Raw genomic sequence first — 18345 nt, 5'->3', positions numbered from 1 at the left:
AGAGGCCTGTGCTGGGGAGGGCCTGGGCAACGCTCGGCCTGGCTCGGCCCGGGGGCTTCCCGCCGGCCCGAGGGGCGGTGTGGGGCGGAGATCGGGTGTCCTGGGTAAAATGGAGGCGAGCGGGTTCAGGTCCGCCGCGGCAGTTGCAACGGACGGGAGCGTTCCCGGGGCGACGCTGCAGCCCAGGTTCCCGCACGGGGCGGGTGGCGGGGGGGAGGGGGGGAGACGACGCTGAGGGGATCTTCACTCTCCCTTCTCTGCCCACCCCCGCTCAGTTTCCTCCTCGCCCCAGTGGAGCGCGTCCGAGCTGAGATCCCTGTGACAAGGCGTTCCCACTGCGTGCGTGTTGTTAAGGAGGGGGAAGCCGCGTTTCAGGGCGCGAGGCACTTTTTTATTTCCTCGCAGTGGTTTGGCAAGGGACCTGCCATGTGAACAGGCGGCAAATAGGATAGGCTGGAGGTTGAAAAGAGAGAGGGAAAACTGCGAGGGGGCTTATCTCTGTATAGAATCGACTGCTGGGGTTGAGACTAAGGGATCGACCCCAACAGTAGGTACATGGGAGGTAGGCTGGAAACCGTAAGGCATTCAGTATTCTTTCATGGTACACCGAAGGACCCTGTCTTCAATGATGCCTTTTTTTTTTTCTTTTTATTACTTAGCCAGTCAGAATTGGAAACAAAATGATCTGTGGTTGTTTTTTGCATAATATGTAACAAAACACTAGCCTCTATAAAGTTTTTGACATTACTTGAAATGATTCCTGGATTAAATGACACTCCCACCTCAGTTTGGTGATTTTACTTTTGCAAATGCTTTATGGACTATAGAACATGCATATTCTTGTTGCATATCATCAATTAAAGCTAAGCCAGAGCGTATTCCAGAATATTTAATGTTTTGAAGGTTAGGTTGCTGTGCATGTTTGCTGAACAGAATCAGGAAAAATGGCAGACTACTCTCATGTGATGAAGTCATGCTGTGTAAAGTTCACTCTCTGCAACTGCTTGTCAAACACACACACACACAACTGAAAATCTGCTCATCCTTAACGAAATTATAGAAGTTCAAAGTGAAAAGCAGATCGCATACGCCTCCTTAACAGTTTTATTTTTATTTATTTGCCAATGTTAGAGGTCTGTTGTGCTGTTTCGAACCAGTAGTATGGAAGGGTACAAAGCAGCCTTCCCAAATACATTAAAATAGAACGACACATGTGCAGTGTTTTCAATTTTCACGAGACAGAAAAATTCTTACCTGCCTAAATATAAATAGGAGTTCTAGCAAATGATTGCTTTCACTTCATTCATTTCAACGTGTTGCTACCTGATAAAACTTAATTGTACAGCCAGTGCTTAGTGTTTCTCAGACAACAAAAACCACTTTTTGCTGATCTGGTGATGAAAGTCTGTGTGACTTGAGCATGAAAGCAGTGTTTCTTGGTACTTTGTGACTCCTTTTTAGAAATGGGCATGCTTTATTTCATGCTTCTTCCTCTCAGATGTAGTAAAAGTGTGAAGATTTTGTTTGATATAATCAGAAATATTGACTGAAATTCTGATGACTGGCTGCTGAAGGGTAATAAAACACCGGATTTCATTTGAAAATCAGTTATGGGGAAGAAAACTATACTTGCTAAAATCCCTGTTCTGCACTCGTTTAAGCGTATGACTAGTTCCATAGGACTACTTAAGCGTAAAGCCAGCATATTAATAAATTCAGGGTTTGTGTAATTACTGTCCTTTTCTCAGAAGGCAGATTTATGATATTAGCTAAGAACATGAAGTTCCACTCTTAAACTCTTCTCCTTCCATGTGTGTTGCTTAAAGCTGTGCATGCAAAACAGTGTATACTAACATAAAAGTGTGAAAAATTTCCAACTTTTTTGGGGAGGATAAGATTTACGGTCAGATATTGTTCCGTTTCTGGGCTTTCTCAGTGAAAGCAGGGAAACTGAAAGAGCTGTTTTACAAAGGGTCTCAACATTATTCACAGAATGGTGGGAATAGCACAGGCTAGTGAGTGTGTGAGAACTCATTTTGTCTATAAGACTCTGATAATGCATAGACATTGTGAGGACTACAGAGATACCAGTCTCTGTTCACTGAATAGTTAATTATTTTATTGAGAGTGGAATAGCTTCAACAGTGAAGATTGGGGTATCTACAGAATACCCCGTAGGTCAAGAATTCCTGAACTTGCTGGCTGCACAATACCATTGTAGACAGAGAACTGGAGTTTTATAGTGGCAACTTCAGCTGCAGCAGCCATGACTTTTCTGCTGGACTTGCCATGTGCGCTAGAGGTGATGCGATTCTGGCTTTACTGTCTTTTCTTCTGTGGACGTGGCAGCTGTCAGCTCTTTGCCAGTCTACATGGAGGAGATACCGCTTATTGCGTCAGGTGATATGATCAGTTGGGATTTTTTGGGGTGGGTTTAATGATTACAGCGATTTCTTGAATGGTGGGAGGTCCATGTTCAAATCTTGGCTGTAAATTAGACATCCTCTAAGCTTTTAGGCTGATATCCACTTCTCAGACAAAAGAGCTTGGGCGGCAAGAGAAAAGCACCAGCAACACTTCTGTTTATGCAATTTGAACCATTTTATTTTGGCTGAAGCTGTTCACCCAGTCCAGTAGAAACCATTAGTTTTGGCTGCCTTAGGTTCCAATTCTACTTGGAAGTTCAGTTTCTGCCCTTTGGGTTATAGGCTGCTGATGGTAAGTGTGATTATGTTGCAGTGAAGTAACAAGTTTCTGCCTGTCATCCAGTTGTGGTAAGTATGTGATCTTAACTGCCCATCTGAAAACTTAAATACAGAGGTCTGAATTAGCACGTTGCACTTAGCAATTGTGGTGAGCTAGTAAAGAACACTTAGAATCAATTAGTTTGGTTCTGGCAATGGGTTGTAACTTAGAGGGGTTGCGTAGTTGGATCGTGTTTGATTGTGTTGCCCATTCCCTTAGTCCTTGTCTTTGTACCTGTATTTTGAATGCAAGTTTACCACTTAATGTGCCTCTTAAAAATTCTCATTTTTCTACAGGAGCAAGCACATTTTTTTAAAATTGACCCACCACGTTTGCTGCTTTATTTTAATCCAGCAGATATTAACAACTGAATAGGTGGGATTTGACAGTTATGTAGTATATTTTCCCTGAGGAAATTATTTCAAACTCTATCCTGGAAGTATGAGTTAGAATTCATGTACTGTTAAGTGTATATGTTGTGTTAAATTAATAGTACAATGTAAGTAAACCACAAAAGGTAACTTGATAATGCTGCAAAACTTTGTTACAAAAAACCCCACACATCCGTCATGGTTTACAAAGATTCTAATTCTTGTAATGTTTTAGTTTAGGGGATATATGTTTCCTTTTCTTCAACCTGGAAAACTTGAAGGATAGTTTACTGGTTCTAAGAGTTAGGAATGGAGATTTACTCTCAGTCTTGCTGCTGGAAGTAGAATAAAGTCAAATTTCCTGTTTTGTAATCTTATGTTTGTATTGAGTAATGCAGTATATTCACTTAATTGTGTGTCTCAGGTTGGTAATAGTTAATCTGTGCCACTGAAATAATTGTTATCCCACTTAAGTGTGCCTAGATCACAAACAGGATAGGTACTTTGTGGGCTGCTTCTTTAAAGTTAGAGCTACAGCTTAATTCTTACTGTTTATCCGTATTCAGTGAACTGGGCAGTTTTATTTTTGATCTAGTGTAGCTATCTTATGCTAATGTTAAGAATTCATTTTGAATGTTCTACTACAATCTGTTGCTCACTGTTCTTCCCCTCCCCTATCCTCCGCAGGTCCTAGAAATAGAGGTTAGCAGGATATCCTTCACAGTGGTTCTTCAGCAGTTACTGGAACTCATGAACCCCAGTTAGGTTCCCTCTGTCGTATGGCAGAGCAGCAAGGACACAACTACCAGCATATGTGGTTGGAGGAAAGATTAAGATAGTCTTTTGTGCATTTTGGCACCCTTTGTCTCTTTAAGAAAACAGTGAAAGCTGCTACCTGGCGTAGCTGCCTAAAATGATTACCATATTCCAGTAGGTACAATAGGCTGCATTTTTGTCAGTGCTGCCAATCATGTGTCCTGGTAGAGTGCTTAAGCAGCAGTTCAGATACTGTTTGGATGAGGTAGAGGGAGAGGAATATAGGAGAGTGCTGCTAAAGTTCTAGAATGAATTTAGTCCTGTTTTGAAACTGTGAGACCCAAACTGAAGTTATTGCAGAAGCAGCGTGCAGCTTTTTGGGATGGGAGTTGCTTTGTTCTTTTTATGACTGTATTACAGTAATTGACGGCTCATCATCACTGTGATCCCAAAAGAGCTCTGTCTGTTGCTTCTGGACTGAACTGTTTCCAGCAGTGTTGAAAGCTGTGGCATTCTATTGGAGATTCTTTGTAAGAGAAGAAACGAGACGAACAGCTTTTCAGGAGACATGCTGGACTTAGGAGCATAGCGCTGATCCTAGAAGTCAGATAAGTTTCAAAAACATTTGTGCAGAAAACAAAATTATATTCTGTGTACTTTTATGATGTCATTTTCATATCAGTGTCTTTTGTAAAGATGTTTCTCCCCAGTGAATTGGAGTTTGTGAATGGCCTTTCAGGGCATAGAAATAGCTTAGTAGATGGAGTTCTATTTAACTTCATTGCCTGGGGTTCATATTAGGTCATATTTAAATCTCACTTTATTTTCTGAAGAATGTAGCCTGACGGCCATGAATTTTTTTTATGATCTCTTATCTTCTGCAGTACCTAGTACTTAGTATGCTTCACAGCTGATGGTCAAGAATTTAAAACTTACATTGGTCCTCTGAAACATAGCTTAGTGACAGATGTTTAGTAGACATAATTATCTTTCTCCTTTCCTTAGTAGCTCAAGGAAGAATGGGGACTTGAAGAAAAAAAAAAAGCAGCAATGAGTTTTATAGGGGAAGGAAAATGTATGTGGCTAACAGATTTTCTTTGACCCATGTGTATTGTTTAAAATGTCTGACCTTTTAAAGATCTGATTGTGCATTAGTAGTAATGATGTTTTGTTAACAGAATAATATGGTATCTGTGCTTGTTAGTCACATCTTCCATCGTCCTTTTTTTTTTTTTTTCTGTAGGCACATGAACAAATAACTACAATTATATGTCTATAAATGACTTGTAGTTTGGCTGTATTGGGTGGTTTCTAAATGCATAAATAAAACACATTCAAAACAAAATGAATGAATGTACAGAGTACTGACTGTGTCGTGCGTGTATGGAGCCTTCTTAGAGAGGTGTTCTTAGACACGTAAGAGTTGATTAAATCGTTGAGGGCATGTTGGACTGCTCTGTGAAACTTGGAGAAGGGAAGATCTAACAAGAGTATTGTAACAATGACCTGAGTGCTTTATATTGACTAATCACTTAACACTGTGTTTCTGTCAGTAGATCATGCTTCTATCTGTGCTGCTTCTTTTCTGTGCGTTTTATTTAGTAAGTATGTAAAGTGGAGCTGTACCTCTTCATTTGCAAATAAAGAGAGCTTTTTGTGTCAAAGAAACTTTAGCAGTTACAAATAATAGACTTGAGATCATACATCAAGCTCAAAACACCCTGAAGGATATAAACCTGAGCTTTTTTCTTCTGTGCCAATGGGATAAGTGTCACTGGGTGACACTGTCTCACTTCTTTCCTAGTAATTTCAGGTTTGGAAAGTGTATGAGCTGCCTTTTTTCTCTGACCATGTGTCTTATGTTTTTCCCTTGGCGTCCCTGCTCCTTCTCTTCTGGAATTCACATATCACTGGTTCTGCTTTTCTTGTAATGAAATCAGTAAAAAGGTGAAGCTAATAATATTCCTATATTTCAACTTGGTCTTGTTTCGAAGACATATTGTGCCCAGACATGCGATCGTTTTAGGATTCTAAGGTAAGGCTGTGGGTAAATTTGAAAATAGTGATTCTCCCCTTTACTTCAAAAACACATAATTCTCAGGTTTCTGTGTAAAATAGACCCTCAAAGGGCATTACTTGTAGAACAGCAGAAATTAAGAATTCGCTGCTTGAAAAACTGAAAACTAAGGCTATCATGCTTATTCCTTTTCCCAGTACCCAACCCCTCTTAGTACACCTCACTCAGGGCTTATGAACTGGAGCAAGTTCTACAGTTTGAGTTGAAAGGCCTTTTAAGTTCACTCCTGCCACGTTTTTTCTATAGTACTTCTGTACTATACATTGCGTTATAATTTGGGGATGATTACTAGCTTGCTTTTTAAATAGCAGGCGGTATGGTTAGTCTCCCTTTTTCTATCTGCTGTGGTTTAATGAGTGGTTCATCAGCGTTGTTTAATTGCATTTATTAGCCTGCAAATGAGCAGATGATTTTTCTGACTTTGAGGTTCTTGGTTTTATACCTGTTTTATTCTGTGCTGCTGTACTGTTGTGAAAAGTACACAGAAGTACTCTTGGATCAATATTTTGTATTGTGGCTTGAGTTTAGTAGGCTTTTTAATACCTCCACTTCTTTCGTAGTACATGAGTTGATATGGAGCAACAAATAAATTATTGCTTTTAAAAACAGGTGTAGCTACAGTGCACAGACGTTCAAATATAGGGAGGGAGGTTCCAGAAATGTTTGGAAAATCTTAAATTGAAATTGTATCCTAAGCTAGAGCTTGTGCAAAACAAGATGTGTGTTTTTTTGTACTACTTTCAACAGGTGAAACTGTTATAACTGAAATAGGAAAAGATTTCTTATGACCTTTGACTGAATGATTTTGATAACATTTTCTGACCAAGCTTTTCTGCTAATTTTCCTACATTAGTTTTTCCTTGTGTATGAAAGAATCCATGCAGACAGCAGGAAACATTTCTTCTTAAACTGTTGAAATTATCAAAACTGAATAAAGACACAAGTCTTGAATAGTCCTTTGATTAATTAGTTATTACATAAAAATAAACTTTCATTTATTTTCTCCTGCTGTCTCTCCTAGTGAATGGGATACCATGGGCGGTTTTCATTGCCAAATGAAATTGCTGTGGGCAGTAGAAATAGAGGCACAGCTAAACTCATGCTTTTTTCTTCAGCCACTGTTGTCACTATATGGGGAAGGAAGGTAGGGAACAGCTAGGACCTGTTTTCTCCAAACATCCAGTTATGGTTGGTAAAAGCAGCAAGTCATTTCTAGCAGGTCAAGCCCTGCAGGGCAGAGCATTCCAGGGACAGGCTCCTATTGTGAGGCAGCACATTGGAAACACTCTCAAGCTGCAAATTATAATTTCTTTTGTTACATCCATCTAATTTATTTTATTTTTTAAATAAAGTGTAAGTTTTTGTGTCTAGGCTGTCTTGTGAGCTCATCGTGGTACCCATTGAGGAATTAGGTTTATTATAGGAAGGACAATCCTCTGAAAATAGGACTTTTTTTTCATATATCGGTTTGGGAAATGTGTGTGAGAGAAGATCCAAGTCTAATTGAACATATGCAAATGTAAAGTACATGCGCCTTACTGAAGTTTCCGCTTCTAACAGTAAAAATCCATGAGGAACTAGTAAGCTTGTTAAATTTTAGATTTACCCATCTTTAAAACATGGTTTTGACACATGTAACTGTGATACTGAAAATTATATAAAAATCAGCTTTAAAATAGTCATTTGGTATTCTAAAATCTTATGAAAATTTAAAAGGCAACAAAGTTTTGATGTGTTATTCTGAGAGTGATGGGGTTGTGTGTGAAGAGGGGTCAGAATACATATATATATATGCACACACACATGCATATACATATATCTGTGTATACGTGTATGTGTGCATACATATCTATATAGGAAAATATTTGCATCTCAGTTTGATGCATGTTTCAGCTGTCGTTCACTCTGAACTGGAAATATCTGTGTGTACTGACCTCACTGCTTTTATTGTGTTTTTGTTGCTCGGAGTGCTGTCTGTAATAGCAAAGGAACAATTTACAGTGATCTCCTCAGTCCTGTTCTTCCAAAGCTCTTGTTTATTCCTGCTTATTAGCCTAAGTTTCAGTCTCTCCTGTTCTTTAATTAACGACTTCTCCAAGCTACCATATTCTTTATTGCATCTTCCCTGGCTACTTCAGTGCATCAAGCTGATTTCCGATTTTCCTGCCTTCTGGCAGTTTCTTTCTGCTGTTTGTTTGTTTTCCCTCTGGTTGCAATGTCATTCTTGGGATACCTTTTAAGACACATTTTTTTACTGCCACTTGCTTATTGTCATCTCCTGTCCTGCTATGAGCTTTCCTAGTTTCATGGTTCTCTGTGGTGGTGTTCCTGAAATGTGAATGCTGAAGTACTGCTTTCACACTGGCTTCTTTGCTCTTGTTATAGGGACTGGCTCTTTTTTTCTGGAGGACCAGTTGCTTCTTGGTATATGAAGGAAAGGAGTGCTGCCTTAAAGTTGGCTCCTTTTTTCTCCCTCCACCTAATTTTTTGAGCCTTCTGGTGGTTTGTTTGTGGGTGTTGGTTTTTTACTTTACTTTTTTTTTTTTTTAAGTCTTTCGTTACCTCTTAAAACAGATTTTCCTGAGTTTTAATAATAGCAGTGACTTTCTTCATCAAGAGTCTTTGCACTTATTCTAAAGCAATATAGCTAGAAATTGAAATTAAACCTTATTTAAAAGAAACAAGTCAACTCACAGATAACTCTTTCCTTTTGTCTTTTATCTGACAGTTTTTATTTCTCCATACTGTGAATTCTCAGCAAGTAGGGATGTTAGCTGAATTATGTCTTACAGCTTGAATATCTTTAAAATTCAAACGTTCTAGCTCTAGAACATGCCTTTTGTGGAGATAAGTAATGAAAAGTCAAGGTCTTGACTAGATGTTGGTGTTGGAAAAGGTATCTGGCTACCACTGTTTTGAAGGACAATTTTTCTTCCTTCATATCTCCTGGAACAGGAATCAAGTTAAGTAAGTAAGTACCTTCTTGAGTATTTTTTGTATTTTATTGGTGTAAGGCAGGGGTAACTACTACACTCATACAGTCCTAAAATTACATTCAGCCCTTTGAAGGCAACCACAAGGCTGATGTGGCCCCTGGTGAAAATTATTTGGACATGTCTGGTGTAAGGCTTTCATTTTGTGTTGCTGGAAGTCTTGGTATCACTTTACTTGCCTTTAAATATTTGGCCAAGTTTTTTTATCTTCTGCATTGTTTTTTACCTTAACTGAGATGATGGATAAACTTGTGTAAGTTGGTCATTTTAGAAGTATCTTGGAACTTTAAATGAATAGAAAGAGATACATTTTTAGAGGATACCTTGCTTTCTGTTACACTGTCAAGTGAAAATACTATTATTCTCTTGATTTTGCTTTGTGGCAAATAATTGATTATGGTTTTGACTTTTGTTTTTTCTTTATTGTGAATGGCAAAATCAATGTAATGCAAAGTCATTTTTTTCCATGATTTGGGGTGAATATTTCAAGATAAAAATTATCATGTGTGTATGTAGGAAATGTTGAAGATCTCCATGGTTTTTTGCACTATACAAATCATGATGATATAATGATTCTACCTTTAGTAAGCCACAGCTTAAATAAGAGGTCAAGGAAGAATAGAAAATAATATTTAATGAAGCAGAGCACCTTACCATGAGCTGTGATGTAGAAGGAGGGATTAAGAAGTACTACTGGGATGTCTTCGCTTCTTTCTGCTTGAAAGATGGGAAGAAGGATTGGAGAAGAGAGAATGGTCCTAACAAGCCAGTGTTGATTATGTATCCAGGTCTAATGACTGGTAGATCAGAAGAAGTGTGCACAGTATGCCATAAAAACACAGTGTAGCATATAGTGTAGTTTTTGCAACTGGTTATTTTACGATTTGAAATTACAACAACATTTTACGGAATATTCATTGTAATTCTCGAGTAGGCAGGGTGGTCTGGAAAGTGGTGGAATGTGCATCGGATTCTGGTATGTGTGCATGCATGCTTATGAGTGCCAGGCTGTAGGAATGTTATTTAAAACCAAACCTCTCCAAATCCCTTATTTCCCTGTGCTCTTAAAATGCTCTACAGGAAGCGAAGTCATGCTGTCCAGGTCGTGCTGGGGTCCTAAGGAAAATGTGCCACTCTTTCCTTGGCTTTCTGCGTTCAGACCTTCACAGATGTTTCATCAGCTCTGACAGTTCTGTGTACAAGCTTTAGTTTATCTCAGTTTCTAAAATGTGAAGCTAATAACTTGTTTTCAGAGTTATGGTCAATACAGGAAGACAGAGCGATGTCTAGGTTCAAGACTTTGAAAGAGCTTTGTAATAAATTTTCCTTACATGTGAGATGTAAGTCATGGTGATACTATTTGTGAAAATTAAGTTTGGGAATTTTTTTTTTTTTGCTTAGAGTCACACTTTCAGATTTGAAGCACTGAACATTCTACCTGTATCCTACATATTTTGAATATAGAATATGTTTTCTGTGAATTCAGACCTTTTTTTTTTCTTTAAAATAGTGTCTAAATCAACCACTGCAGAATCCCTTTTTGTGCTTGATGGTGTCGAAAACCAGCACTCTTCTTAGCTTCTGATATGATTAAAACTATTTGAAATAGTGTGCCTGGGCTATGTTTATAGAAACAAGATCAGAATTATTCTGTAAGTTCACAGAATGCCTCGAACTGTAGTCTGTGAAGACTAGTAACTTCAGAAAACTTGGTACTCGAAAAATTAACTTTTCCACTGGGTGATATTAGTATGAAGAATAATGCAGAGGATTCTACAAAACATTTGGTGCAGTTAATTTTAATAATAACATGTTATGGTCATAGCAAACAAAGTGGTAAACATCTCCATTAAAGATGTTTGCAATGCCTGTGTATAGCAGGTTAATTTGAAAAGTTAGTATTGATTTGATCGCCTTGATGAATGCAAGTTGTCATACTTTTTTGGACATAATTTTAAGATTATAGGATTATATCAGTCCAGCTATCTGTAGGGCCATCCTAATTTTTCTATTCGTTAAGCTCATACTCAGGCTAATTTGAATGAAGCTGTGGTTATTTCTGGTTTATATTGTTATTGTAAAATAACAAGTTCCCATACCATAAGTTAGCATTGTCTGTACCATAAATTAACAGATAGTAGTTTTCAAACACAAATAGAACTTTGACAGCAATCCTATCAAAATCTGGTAAATGGGTGAATATAGGTTAGTTCACAAGGAAAATAACTTTAAACATTGCCTGAAAGATCTGTCTGTTATTCTCAGGATTTGTTTCAGGGGCCAGCCACGATTGTGGTGATACATATTGTGCAACATCAGTAATCAACTAGTTGTCTGAAATGTTGTCTTTTTGGCTAACTGCTTAAACTTCAGATTACATTTTTAATGTTTGTTTTCTCTGTTTAGCTCTTTTCATTGATGGAGATGAAACCTCCTATTTCACGAGCAAAAATGATTCTTATCACAAAAGCTGCCATTAAAGCTATTAAGGTAAAGTACAATGAGACAAACATGAAACTGTAACAGTAGTGATTTTTTTATCATTTTACTTTTAAGCAAATGCATCTCTGGATTTCCCAGTCTTGGCTTCATAAATGTTTATTCTAGTTGGCATATAGAATGTTATCTAGAAATGAGTGGGTGGTGAATATTATCTCTTGGTTTTAGACTAGCTGCATAATGCCAGCTTGATTTTTTTTTTATTTTTTTTTTAAATCATTGCTTTTTAATGCTACACCCACTAGGGTGTTGTGATTTCTGTATAATAAAATCTTAAATGTTGCACTTTGACATATTAAAACATAGTGGATTTGCCTAGAAGGGAAATCCAGAAAGCTCTCACTAGTAGTCTAGAAGCAGGATATCTTTTGTGTACATAGACACACTTCTGACAGGAAGGATGGTTTGTTTCTGTCTGTTCCCTCCATGAAATCTGTATGGTTTGTTTTTTTTTTCTCTTGACTTGATTAACTCAGCTTGATAACATACTTTTAGAATGTGACTACAGTATTTTGTAGTCTTCCCAAAATGGTATTAAGCACAAAGAGTTAAAGTACTTCTGAAATGATGTACCACTGTTGAGTAGATGATAAAATAATTTATGTGTTTCTTTTACAGCTCTACAAACATGTTGTCCAGATTGTAGAGAAGTTTATCAAAAAGGTAAATGGTAAAAAATAATCTACTGATAAAGATACTGTCTACATCTGTTACTGCATATTATCAGTAATGCTAGTAAATAACAAAGATGTCTTCTGTTATTTAGAGATTGTGGGAGGAATTCTGTTTTGTTGGGATTTTACACATCTTTGTCTAAATCATCTCCTCATTTTAGTTTTCTTTGGTACATTAATAAGGGGAGGGGGGAAAAAAAGTGTAATTCCTCCTTTCTCCTCTACCCAGCAGCTGGGGAGGAAACTGGAGGTACTGAACTTCAAATTGATGTTCACTGGCTAAGATAATACATATTTTCAGAAAACACAGTTTTCATGCTTGCCTGGGCGCATAGAACAACAGGCTAGAACGTATTACTAAAGCAGAACTGTCATGCTGCCTAAAGTAAGTTCCTCTGAGTGAACAAGAAAAATGCTCCTTTTCAAAGTCCTTCAGAGACCTCCAAAGAGAAGGACTTTGTATTAAATTCTGGAGAACAGAGTTGGTGGAGGTAGTTTCAGTGCATTGAGTGTGAGGGAGCTTGATAGCAGAGTTGTGGCAGTCTGTACTGTAATGTAGTAGACCTGTTGTCACATGTTGTCAAGCTCAAGGTACTTTAAAAGCAGTGATTGAGAAGATGAAGGCTGCTTCAAGGTATCCAGGTATATTTATTCTGTCACAAATGTGAAGGCATATTTTTCTCCTTTCTTATCTGTTTCTATAAACAAAGTGAAAATAAAGCACTAAGAGAATTCTACATAAAACAAATTAAAACAAATCAACTTTTTTTTTTTTTCCTACCCAAATATACTAAGTATAGATTTCCTGTAAGGATCTAAGGTGAACGCATGTTACCCTGTCAGTATCACTGCATAATAGAAAATTATTTTTATGTTTTCAGTGCAAACCGGAATATAAGGTCCCTGGATTGTACGTTATTGACTCTATAGTTCGTCAGTCTCGTCACCAGTTTGGAACAGACAAAGATGTTTTTGGGCCAAGATTTTCTAAGAATATTACTGCCACATTCCAGTATTTGTATCTCTGTCCATCTGAAGACAAGGTACAACTATAATTTCTGAAGTGTTGTTGTGAATTGATAACAGTGCTACCTTGGTGTTTCCACTTACGTGAAAGCTAATTTGGTGATTGTGTCCCTGCTAGTGAATGTTATTATGTGAAATGGTAAAACATGCTGAGAAAGATTATCAAAAGTGGTAGTTAAATACAAGTTCTGGTTGAAGTATTTATTTTGCGTAACTTCACCGGTTTTGCTTATGCAGACACTTCAGCAGTGTGTGTGACTATGCCAAAACTTTTCTTCTTCAGACTCCTTCAGGAGTACTTTCTGTGGAAGGTGGTGTCACCTACAAAAAGAAAGTGTTATAGGAAAATCTTTGGTGTTTTAGGCAATGAAGGTTCTACTCCCAAATATATTCTAAGAAAATGATCATGCTAATTTCTTCAGTCTTTACAAATCACGAACTTGAGACTTTTGTTGCTGCTCTCCATTGTCAGGACTGGTTTAAGGCCTTGTTTGTCTTAGTTTTGCTGTACTTGCTGACAGAACAGTCTCAGAAAGTATCCTGAATCCATGATGATCCAGGTTGCTACCAACAGAAGAGGGCTTCTGTGCCCTCTGTCAGAACAATTTCAAAAGACTCCCAAGATGAGTGTGTTTTAGATGTTGCCAGTTGGTTTCCAGAAAATTGCCTACTCGTTTGTTTTCTTAATGGTACTGTAAGAGCAAAATACTCTTCTTCTAACTGACTTTTTCCCTCTCTTTCTAAGCTTTTGAAAGGCTTTGATGCTCTGTTAGTTTTCTAATGTGTGGAACATTTAGACCTTAGGCCTTGAATCTGATATTCTGGAGCTTCTGGGTTCATACCCAGGTGAAACAGAGCAGTTTCCTTCTTCTTTCTGTCTCTGTGATTACCATTTTGTTCATCTAAATCAATTATACTATTCCTCTCCTTTATGGAACTACCTGATACCTCACTGCTAAAATAATTAAAATGCTTTCCACTAGGGGAATGATACTGTTTAAATGTGCTTGCTGTAATGAATTTCCAGTACCTAAACAAAAAAACTGATCTGCAAATAGACAACAGCTATGGTTGATATCAAAAGAGAATTGTGTTACTTTTTTTTTTTTCAACAGCCTTTCTGTAAGATTAGTATGTGATTGAGAACAAGAGTATTAAAATTATTCATTTTTTGGCCTTCATATAATTTTTAAGTCTTCAGAGAGATAGAATACTCAAAGCCAAAAAATGTGCTGGTTTAGAGTTAACTGTTTTTCAAACAAAATCTTATTTTAAAATAGCCATTTTAAGGTTTCTCGCTAATTGATTGTAGAAAACATTTTGTGAAAGTCTTTAATTGCTTATGAAAGTATAGGTGAATTTGCATGGGTCTATATAACTGAGTCACAGTAAGGCATTTTATTGTTGAAACAAGAAGGAATAGAATCGACTCATTCTTAGCACTTACAGTAGAAATAAAAACTACTTAAAATGTATATGTGTCCAAGTCAGATGACTACACAAAAAGGACAGGTATGGCAAGATAATATGTAATCTGACTTTCACCTGCTTACATGTTTGAACTGAAGCAGTGCATCTAGTTAGATATTATTATTAAATACTGGGCTAAAGAAGGAAAGACTAATTTCCAGCTTGTTCCTAAAAGCTTCCTTGTTCTTAATGTTAAAAAAAGAAACAAGCTTAAAATAACAGCTGACAATCAGAGGTTCTAATTTAATCTTTTTGCAGTGATCAGTTAGAATGTTTTCCACTTTATTTCCTGATCTTTTGATTAATGATGGAGTTCGATTTTCTGGTGTCAACACAGAATTGGTTGGGTTAATAGAAAAAAATTCAAGCAAATAATCTTCTAACTTTAAAGCTTTGTTCTGGTGTTTTATGGTCTAACTGCCCCTCTCTTCATTAGGGTTTTCCCACTTATCTTCATTTTCTGTCTTTCTTGTTGCATTTGGTTTTTGTTTCACCCCTTTATCACCATCTGTGAAGAAATGATGGGGCTGATGTGACTTTCTTCACTGTATATCAAACCTGGATTTTCTGACTGGCCACAAGAGTTTTAGAAAAATTGCACAAGTTATTTTTTATTAAAGCAGATAGTAAAATAAGTTGGCAGTTTTTATCTTTGCCGTGTAAAAGATCTTGCTGACTTACATGACCAAATAGGGGTTGTTAAATAGGTATGCCCGATTATGTTGAACTCCTGTACTGTTCAAACCTTTCTTCTCAACATATGGAAGACAAATTTGCAATTTTTGAATTAAGAAAGATGTATTTAGCATTGATACTCGCTTTTGTTTCAACAGAGCAAAATAGTCCGTGTACTGAACCTTTGGCAGAAAAATGGAGTATTTAAAATTGAAATAATTCAACCGCTTCTGGATATGGCAGCAGGAACTAGTGCCGCTGCACCAGTGACAGAAAATGCTGCTAATAATGAAGGTATGAATGACATTGCAACTTCTTTTAAAAGGCTGAATGATAATAGTTTGCTAGCTTTCACATGAAAGCTCCTACTATTAGTTTCAAGAGTTGCATGTTAATAAATTCAACTTCCTTTTCACAATTATCTGGAGCAGCTAAGCTCAATCTAAATAAATGCTGATACTGTACTTCAGAAGTGATCAGAATGTGAATGCTTATTTGGAAAATGTCTGAAGTTTATATCATGTGTATGTGTATGTACACACGTGCACACTTTACTTAGAGATTACTTCAATGTCCCCTCTTTTTTCTTTTGGTCTAAAATATTTTTCGATTGTTTCTCAATTTTAGAATTCTGATGACATTTTTTTAATGTTGGAATCTGGATAAGTGAAGCGTGGTCTTACATCTGAAGAACTTCATCTTTCTTTGAGTTTAACTTAGTATCCAAAAGCAACAGCTGTCAGTCTCTTTCAGTATGCAACCCCAAAATGTTTTAACTGGTGTTTCAAATCCAAATTCTTGAACAGTAGATTTGTGCCTGGCAGTACTGGTTGAAAACCAGTGACCTAAAGAATAAAATAATGACAACTTGCCCATAGTATTTTCACTGCCCTATTTTAAGCCGCATAAAAAGCTGGTAGTGTGGTTACTGAATTGTGGATGAGAATATGCATACCACAATTCTCTCTTTCTCTGGAGGGCCTTCTTTTTGAATTTGCACTATATATTTCAGACTTAACTTGGATAACCTCGTTATTTATTGTACTTGTGTATGTTGGAGTAGGACTGGCAAAAAAATGTGATGGAGTGAGGTGTGATTACAGACAACAAAATAATGATGTGCAATAGAATAAGTGAAATTGTCTCCAGCAGTGTTTTGGAAGGTATATCCTGTTGACATGTTTTGTAAACATAGTAGGGGATGGCATGTCTTAGCATCTTGGGTGCAGACTGCTGGCTATACAGATTCATTCTGATATGACGGATGAGTGGCACAGTTTTCCCATCTTTGTCTCATCACTAATAGCTAACAGATTGGATGCGTTATGCATAGATTTTCATGTACAGAATTACTGATTTCAGTGACATTATTCAGATGCACCAAAGGGGATAATTTGGCCCTGAAATAAATATGCTAATGAATAATAATAAATACATTAATGCGTTATGTGAAATAAAATCTGTTTAGCTCATAATGCTACAAATTCTGTTTACCCGAAACAAGAGAGGGAGAGAGAGAGATGCAACTTTTCTCCCCTGAGCAAGCAAATATCCTTCTGAATATATACAGGAAATAATTTGGGAGTTAATTTATATTTAAAAACAATCACGTATCTTTTTGCAGTGTTTTTTTGTAACATCTGACTTCTGGGAGAATATTATTCCACGTGCTTGTCTCTGCTTGCTGTATGTCAACACAGCAGTTATTTAAACTGCAAACAGATGAATGGCTTTAAACAAGTTGGTGTTGTGAAGCAAAATACTTAGATCTGTGGGGGTTTTTTTGACTGTCTCTCCTTGTACAGTTTTATAGTAGTCCATTAAAATATATTTGCTGGTGAATAGTTGCTTCCTCACAGCATGTAGGAGTAGATGGTATTACTGCTAGTTTACTTTGTACTGGCAAAATGTTTATTAAAAAAAGGCGTTGTCATCTAAAGCAAAGAGAATAGGAAGGCTGCATGTGTAAACAAAGCCAATAGCATGTCTTAAAATGTGATCTCAGTTTCATTAAAGCTCAGTGGAGATGGGAGTCTTTTCGCCGACAAATTAGTAAGATTATTTTTATGGTAGGATTTAATTATCAAATACAGGTTTGGCTTGTGCCTATGCAAAAATGGCATGTGAATAGACCTTGTCAAAGAAAAGGTTGCTTGTGAAATAATTTTTTAAAACCTTTAATTATTACCAGCCATTTCAGCAAAAGCTCAGTTACTGCTAGAAAACAGAAAATATTAAGAGAAACTCAATTGCTCTTAAAATGAACTGGTAGATCAGAGGTGTCAAACTCATTTTCACTGGGAGCCACATCAGCTTTGCGGTTGCCTTCAGAGGACCAAATGTAATTTTAGCACTGTATAAATGTAACTACTCCTACAGTAGATGACTGATTTGAAATATTCATCCAAAAGAATGAGTCAGAACTTTGTAACCAGAACTAGCATTTTAAGTGTATTGATACACATTGCTTTATGCTGTTTGAGTAATAGTTTTTCTCTTAGCTTTTATAAATTGCACAGTTGTAAATATTGAGTTGTGATCTAAAATAGCATGCTGGACTAGCTTTCAGATAGGCCATTTTTCTTTTTTTTTCCCCTCTTGAGTATAATTCGCAGATGTGAGCAGTGAATGGAGCAGTTAAAGGCAAAATGAATAGAATATGCAATCGGGGTAGTTTAGGTAGGATTTTTTGGCTTAAATAGAGTATTGTAGATAGTTGTTTTGAGGAGGTAGATGTATGGACTGAAGAGGAACATGAACGTTTTGGAGTAATATAGCACTTTCTCAATTCCTATGAAACTCTCAGGTTCACCGCCCCCTCCAGCGAAGGTTCCTTCAGAGCCCCCTCAAGTTACTGCTAACTCAGTACCTACTGTGCCACAGTTGCCCAGTTCTGATGCCTTTGCAGCTGTAGCTCAGTTGTTTCAAACAACACAAGGACAGCAGGTAAGCTGTTTATATTTGGTTCCCTTCTAACTTCAATTTTTATTTTAAATGAAGGGGGAAAAGTGATGGAAGCCACAGCCTTTATTTGAAGCAAAACAAAAAGCCTCTGTAAA

The 18345-nt window shown here is 37.1% G+C and overlaps 1 protein-coding gene across 3 annotated transcripts in view; it reads left to right on the top strand.

Annotated features, from left to right (window-relative positions):
- SCAF4 (SR-related CTD associated factor 4) overlaps positions 1-18345 on the top strand; it is a 46709-nt gene that overhangs the window by 465 nt on the left and 27899 nt on the right. For all 3 annotated transcript variants that reach the window (XM_065862601.2, XM_065862602.2, XM_071810395.1), the window contains exons 2-6: positions 11349-11432; positions 12060-12104; positions 12997-13158; positions 15445-15580; positions 18093-18232. In XM_065862601.2, coding sequence (XP_065718673.1) covers positions 11349-11432; positions 12060-12104; positions 12997-13158; positions 15445-15580; positions 18093-18232 — 567 coding nt within the window. The remainder of the gene's footprint in view (positions 1-11348; positions 11433-12059; positions 12105-12996; positions 13159-15444; positions 15581-18092; positions 18233-18345) is intronic.

This window comes from Patagioenas fasciata, chromosome 1 (genome assembly GCF_037038585.1).
Source record: "Patagioenas fasciata isolate bPatFas1 chromosome 1, bPatFas1.hap1, whole genome shotgun sequence".
In the NCBI taxonomy this organism is placed as follows: Eukaryota; Metazoa; Chordata; class Aves; order Columbiformes; family Columbidae; genus Patagioenas; species Patagioenas fasciata.
This window is presented reverse-complemented; position numbering and strand designations above follow the sequence as displayed.